The sequence below is a fragment of the Caretta caretta genome, chromosome 2 (assembly GCF_965140235.1).
Source record: "Caretta caretta isolate rCarCar2 chromosome 2, rCarCar1.hap1, whole genome shotgun sequence".
NCBI classification, from domain to species: domain Eukaryota; kingdom Metazoa; phylum Chordata; order Testudines; family Cheloniidae; genus Caretta; species Caretta caretta.
Genome location: NC_134207.1, coordinates 62,723,999 through 62,731,668, shown reverse-complemented (window position 1 = coordinate 62,731,668; position 7,670 = coordinate 62,723,999). Strand labels below are relative to the sequence as shown.

The following is a 7,670-nucleotide window of genomic DNA, read 5'->3' as shown; positions in this document are numbered from 1 at the left end:
CGCTGATCTGAAGGTATACATTGTCCCCAAATGTAAAATAGTTATGGGTAAGGACAAAGTCACAAAGTTCAGCCACCAGGTTAGCCGTGACATTATCGGGGATAGTGTTCTTGACGGCTTGTAGTCCATCTTTGTGTGGAATGTTGGTGTAGAGGGCTTCTACATTCATAGTGGCCAAGATGGTGTTATCAGGAAGATCACCGATGGATTGTAGTTTCCGCAGGAAGTCAGTGGTGTCTCGAAGGTAGCTGGGAGTGCTGGTAGCGTAGGGCCTGAGGAGGGTGTCTACATAGCCAGACAATCCTGCTGTCAGGGTGCCAATGCCTGAGATGATGGGGCGCCCAGGATTTCCAGGTTTATGGATCTTGGGTAGTAGATAGAATATCCCAGGTCGGGGTTCCAGGGGTGTGTCTGTGCGGATTTGATCTTGTGCTTTTTCAGGAAGTTTCTTGAGCAAATGCTGTAGTTGCTTTTGGTAACTCTCAGTGGGATAATAGGGTAATGGCTTGTAGAAAGTGGCGTTGGAGAGCTGCTGAGCAGCCTCTTGTTCATATTCCGACCTATTCATGATGACAACAGCACCTCCTTTGTCAGCCTTTTTGATTATGATGTCAGAGTTGTTTCTGAGGCTGTGGATCGCATTGTGTTCTGCACGGCTGAGGTTATGGGGCAAGTGATGCTGCTTTTCCACAATTTCAGCCCGTGCACGTATAGAGACAAAGTGAGGGAGGCAATATCTTTTATTGGACCAATTTCTATTGGTGAAAGAGAAGCTTTCGAGCTCTTCTTCAGGTCAGGGAAAAGTACGCAGTGTCACAGCTAAATATCAGGTGGAACAAACTGGTTAGCATAACTAGTTAATACATATTCTAAGAGACCATTCAAAGTGAAGTGGCCCTCTGCAGTTAACTCCTCTCCAGTCATATGACAAAAAAAAAAGGGGGTTAGTGGATTACAGATTGTTGCAATAAACTATAAATCCATTGTCTTTGTTAAGATCATGATGTTTCGTGTCTAGCAAAATTATTAATTTAAGCTCCCAGGCTTGTCTTTTGATGGTGTTGTGCAGGTTTCCTTTGAGGAAGACAACTGAGAGGCTGGATATGGAGTGATCACTTTTCTGTGTGAGTTCATTCAAGAGCATAGTGATTGTCTAGTTTCATCCACATTGTTGTTACGGGGGCATTTAATGCACTGGATGAGGTACATCACATGTTGTGACAGGCATGTGTAGGACCCTCTTCAAAAGACAAGCCTGGGAGTTTAAATTCATAACTTTGCTAGACATTAAAAATCATGGTCTTAATAAAGATACTGGATTTATGGCTTATTATAACCATCTAACTCACTAACGCTCCAGAGGTGTTAACTGCAGAGGGCCACTTCACCTTGAATGGTCTCTTAAAATATATGTTAACTACTTATACTAAACAATCTGTTCTAACTTTTACTTGGCTGTGACAGTGAGTACCCTTCTCAGACCTGAAGAAGAGCTCTTTGTAGCTCAAAAGCATGTCTCTTTCACCAACTGAAGTTGGTCCCATAAAAGATATTACCTCACCCACCCTGTGTCTCTAATATCCTGGGACCAACACAGCTACAACAAGACTGCACCTGGATATACTATGATGCATATAATTCTTAGCATAAGAAACAACTTAGATGATTCCTTAGAATTCTAGCTTTATTTAGACAACATGCTAGAATCTTTCTAGCATCTAAAGTAAAAAAGATTCTCATTTATTAGTATGCAACTTTGGGAAAAATACCAGTAAATTAATAGTCTGATATGAAACTCGCACTATTTGTGATAAAAAACCTGGGATCAGGTCTAAGAACCCCCTTGTTTGTATGGAAAGTAGTAAATGGTAAATTAACCATCAAAGAATGCAATTTGCTCACCCTTCTGGCTGATGTTATAGCAATAACAGTTTTAATAGGTAAGTTTAATAAAGAACGTTGCCTAGGGTTCAAAAAGTGGTTTCATAAGTATAGATAAAACCAAATTAAGATTCCACGTGGAACTGGATCCCTTAAAGGGGATCATGTTAGACAACCCCTTCATTAACCTTTGAACTATGTCGCATAAACAAAGATTAAAACATGAAAAACTAAAAGAGCAGCCCAATGAACTCTTAAGAAGAATTAGATCATCCTTCAGACTTTAAAAACATTAAATACTATAAAACACAGGAAGAGAAGCTGTAACTGGTTAATCAGATTTTCCTCGCATCCAAGAAACAAATTTAGTCCATTTCAAATAATACATCCTTACAGACTATTTTCTAGAACTGAGCAATAAATTTTGAACTAGCAAGGAACAGGCTTGTTCAAGATCAGGCAAAGTCTGATAGATCAAGCTGTCAGATGGAAAGACTATGGATCTGGATGAAGGATCCTGCTCACTGGTGGAATATCAGGTGTGGAGACAAAGGGAGACACTTGCAGACTCTGACATCTGAAGCAGGTCCACATACTCCTACTGTCAGACAACCCGGAGCAATCAGGATAATCCCTTCTCTGTCATGACTCATCTTCTTCACTGCTTTCTGAATTAATGGAAAAGGAGGGAAAAGATGCAGAAGGTCCCTTCCCCAATGCAGCAAGAAAGCACCTGAGATGGATTGATTGTCCCTTTCTGCTCTTGAACAGCACAGATGACACTTTGTATTGAACATGGTTGCAACTAAGTTTTCATTGGGCTGATCCCAGCTGGAAAAAACTTAATCCTTCAGGAACCACTCATGCATCTGAGAACTGTCCCTGCTGAAATGACGGCTAACACATTGTTGTCCTCTGCTAAATGCCGGGCTACCAGATAAAGACATTGTGAAGAATGCACCAGTGCCATAAATTGATTACCTCTGCACATAACAGGAAAGAATGAACTTGTTTACATAATACATAGCAGTTGTATTGTTCATTGCTATCTGAACAACCTTCCCCCTTTAAGAGAGGAAGAAAAGATCTGAGAGCCAAATAAATGGCTCCTAATTAAAAAAAATAATTATATGTAAGTACTTTCCTTGAGAAATCCAGTGGCCTCGAACTGTAAAATGATGTGGCTGAGTTCCCCCATCCCTTGCTGGATACATTGGAAGTTATTGTGACAGATGGCAAAGAGGGATTGAAAAGACACTTCTGAGAACATTTGATCTGTCTGTCCACCATATCAACAAATTTAGAACATCTGAGACATGGGCGATAAACATCCGAAGCCTGTTCATATGGGGTCTGGAAAAGTGTGACATCCAAATGCTGCATTAATCTCATTCTGAGGCATGCAAATGGAGTAATGTAAGTGGTCGCTGGCATAGGATCTATTAGATCTAAAAAGAAAATAATCTTCTGGGTGCAACACACTGAATCTTTGAAACAGGCTGTTTTATCTTCCAAAAAATCTTTGTTCCCAAAGGAAAACTCTTCCAGCTAGCGAGTCCAGCATACAGCCTTTTCACTGAATTCTCTCAGTCAAGTAGAGATTTGACTTTTGACATTCAGAAACAGTTCCAAAGCCATAAGAAGGGATGTTGTAGATTTGATGTGAAATAGGAAATCCTCCTGTGAAGATGACGTTAGCAGCCAATCATCCAAATATGGGTAAACAAAGATACTCTGTTTTCTTAAATGTGCTGCTGCTACTACAGAAAGGCACTATGTAAAGACTCAGTGCTGTAGAAAGGTAAAATAGTAGGTCTTTATACTGAAAATATCTTTGCGTCATTACAAAACACAAAGTACTTCTGACAATTTGGTTGGACAGAAATATGCATCCTTTAAATTGAGAGTTGTAAACCAATCCATAACTGGACAGCAAGGGAATTATGGAGGCTAGAGTTAGCATTCAAAACCAGAACTTCTGAACAAACCTGTTCAATTTTTTTAAATCTAAAATTGGATGGAACCCAATCCATCTTTCTTCTCTACCAGGCAGTTGACTAAAACAGTTGACTCAACAGATGTTTGAGTACCTCTCAACAGCACCTATCAGGAGCAATTTCTGAAATTCTGATAGAAGAATAACCTCATGAGAAGGTTCCCTGAAAAGGGAAGGATAGGGGAAATTGAAAGGGGGTAACTTTTCAAATTGTATTGCATTGCCCTTTTCTATAACTTCTAGGATCCTTGTGTCTGATGCAGTAAGCATGTATCAATAAAATGAGCTGACATGTCTCCAAATGAAGAAAGGGATGCATTCTCACCAATTGGTTAACAACTGTTGATCCTCACATCAAATTTGAGGCCTTGTATTCAGTAAAGATGAAGAGGAAGGAACAGATTGTTTTGATTTAGGTCTGGATTGGATTTATTTCTTTTTATGCTGAGACTGTGATGAAGATGTTGTGTGTAGATGTTGTCCCTCCATCAATAATGCATTTGCCAAGCTTCTCTTATCATCTGAGAGTTCCTGTGCAAATAGAGCTAGCTTCTCCCACAGATGGACTTGGTAATGGGCTATCACCCTTCTGGTAATAAGGCACACTAATTCGAGGAGATGAGGAAGAACAAAAATCTCTCTCCCTGCCCCAGGGCATCAATATTCTTTTCTTCCCTTCTGTGTCCACAGTTGAATGGGCCTCACCAGACTGAAGCCTATTATTGGCAGCAGCAACCACTAGAGAGTCCGGCACAGGGTGAGAGTGAAAATACAACAACCCTTATAAGGTGTCTGATACAACTTTTCAGCTTTCTTAGATACAGGCTGACAAGAAGCATGGGTAGCCCAAATAGTCTCAGCAGGCTGCAAGAGACCATCCAGCACAGATGGTAACACTAATCACCTGAAAATAGCACCAAAAACATTGAATACCAGATGTAATGTCTTCGCACAACAATGAAGGTAAGTTCAAAGTGGATGCCATAGAATCCACCAGGTCACAGAATTGCAAAATGTTCTCAAAAGGAGATGACACAGAAGCAATACCCATATGTTCATCAGGTGCCAAATCAGGATCAAAGTCTCTATCCATCTGATAGCTCCTCTTGTTGAACAGTATCTCCTCATCCCCCTCTTCAGGCAGAGAATCAGGCACTATTGCTGAGCTGCACGCGCACTCTAATGGGCACTGCTGGGAGAAGGTCCTACCATTTGGCTGCACCAGATAGCACAAAACCTATGTTAATATGCACAGTCACTTGAAGAATACTGTTTAAATAAAAGCACATTCTAAAAATATTTGCAGCATGCAGGACATAACACACTAAAGAAATGGTTGAGCATGGGTCATTTGATATTATGATGAGGTATTTGTGTTTCTCTCTCTTGAAATCCAAAAATAAAGAGCATGAGCTTTTAGAAGTAGAAAACCCAAGAACATAACAGAAGTCAATTGTCATTACTATACCCCAAAAACCACAGGATGCAGGAGTATGTTTAGTTTAGTTATATTACCCTTTATTATTTTACAATATATTTCAAAAACTTGTACAGATGCCTTAACTGTTTTACAAGACCTGCAATACTGTCAAAAAATAGCATACCTAAAGACTGAATGCACAAACTGTAATACCTACTTGTACTGAACCATTAATATCCAAAGGGGTATAGTAATTTAGTAAGTAGATGTGCAGTAATACAAAATGCAAACAAATGTTAACAGAGAAAAGTAAACTTTGCATTCATGGCTATAGAACAGAGGGCTTTTCAAACACATTTGGTACTGTAACATTCTAGACTGCAAAATGAGTAATATTACATATTTAAAGCAATACATGCCCTGGAAAGCTTGTATTTTCAATCTGTGCGTATAAACCTGAATCAAAATGAGCTAGCTACATTAAAAAACAGAGACATCTAGTCTGAAAGTAACCTTTTTCGTCCCCGAATGACACTGAATTTGAGTGGGTCAACTCTGACTTTTGTTACTGTTATTTTACACTATTCTTTCCTGTACACTGTTGCATTAATATGACAGCCTGTGAATGATTTTACTCCCCGCCCATAACACTGGGGAGTAACTTTTATGGAGCAAACATTTGTCTCAGTCTCCAAATTGAAAATGTAGCCAATGTTATAGCATGGATGTCATCACAAAACACACTTTTTTTTTTTTGGTCAGTTTTATAATAGCATTACAGTTTTTTAGCTGTATTCCTGTGAAGCAACAAAGCAGTACTGTAGTTTTCAGAACACTGAAAATGCTTACTAATATTTCAATATCCACTTTCATAGATTCTACCTACTTTTGTTATCTTTTCTGGTCACAAAACAGAGAGAAGATGTTAATGACCAAGACATCTTTAAACTTACACTGTCTGCAAACAACAAGACAAAACCAATTGTTCAGGTATGTTTTTTGTCTTATCCACGTTGATGTGCTTTCATGGGAAAATAATGAAGGCAATAAGAGGAAACAACTACAGTACTACCGATCAGATTTCTGCCAAGCAATAAAAGTTTAAAGTCAAAATTTATGAGAGTGGCACTGTGGCGGAACAGGCATTCAATTTGTTTTATTTTTCAAGTTTATGAAGTTTCAGTTACCATTATAGTCACTTATAGTGGACACTATCTGATAACTGAGTAAGGCCAACAACCCACCTTCTATCTCAGAAGAAACTGCAATAAGCAGTTGAGCAGATCACAGCTGTTGGGAGTATGATCTTCTTAACCAGCCTACATGGCAGTCAGTAGTATCTGGTACTATATACACAAAGTCACTCACACCCATCATTGAAATGATTTTCCTACAGCAGTTTATTTACTGTATAACATATACATACATACATACATACATACTTCTTTCTGCTCATTTAATCCCTTATATGTTAATCTCATAGCTCACCAGTGGTTTAAGGGCTGAAAAATATTTCAACAAACATAAGGGGTTATAAAGTTCAAGTGTGTAGCAATTTTATTTTCATACAGAAAATTAATATGAAATGCTGGTTCTGAACATGGTTGGCAAAAATAAAAGGCAAAACAAAGGCAGGGTATATTTTCATCTGGAGTCAATGTCTAGAAAACCAAAAGAAATAAATCTGAAATAAGGCAAAACAAAAAAGGCATTTTGATTCATGCACAACTAGAACTAATAAGAATTTCCTTTCACAGAGGTCCTGAGACTTGAGTTGAATGGGTTCTCCCTATCGCTTGCTTCGTGTGAAGTCAAACTTAAAGCTCCATAAGCATAAATGTTTGGTTTTTAATAATGGACCCATTTAAAAAAGGAGACAATAAAATGTACATGAAAACAAACAAAAGCGACTTGATCTGAGGCCTCTGTCCTTTGACCTGCCTAACAGGCTAAATGGCCAATAAAATGTAAAATGCAGCATACATTTGTGTAATCTAAAATCTTTTCGTGATAATTTATTGCAAATTGCACTTGGCAGTTCACCACACCAATGGAAAACTGGCCACCCTGTTGGTTGTTCATGCAGTCCTTTAACCACAACGCAAGTCACCAGTAGAAAGACCTGGACAGAAAGTTTGCCGCTGTGCTGAGCCAGCTGGCTGCACCTTCTGGGTGTGACCCAACCCGGGATACTGCTTTGTCTTGTTCCTTTGTAGGGCTTTCATCCTCTGGCAAATAGTCAGGTAGATCTGTATTTTGCTCTACTTCTACAGGAGTATCTTGGAATGGAACCAGCACCTGATGAATAGAAGAGTTCAAGAAATTGTCAAATGCTGTGAATCAAAATGAATACAAAAAAAGACAAGGGCCTCA

General features: G+C 39.0%; 1 protein-coding gene across 2 annotated transcripts in view; it reads right to left on the bottom strand.

The window, feature by feature from the left end:
- Positions 1 to 5,369: 5,369 nt before the first annotated feature.
- The window catches only part of ARMC1 (armadillo repeat containing 1), a 50,824-nt gene continuing 48,523 nt past the window's right edge, over positions 5,370 to 7,670 (bottom strand). For both annotated transcript variants that reach the window (XM_075125168.1, XM_048840801.2), the window contains exon 7: positions 5,370 to 7,595. In XM_075125168.1, the coding sequence (XP_074981269.1) occupies positions 7,404 to 7,595 (192 nt within the window). In that variant the 3' untranslated portion in view covers positions 5,370 to 7,403. The remainder of the gene's footprint in view (positions 7,596 to 7,670) is intronic.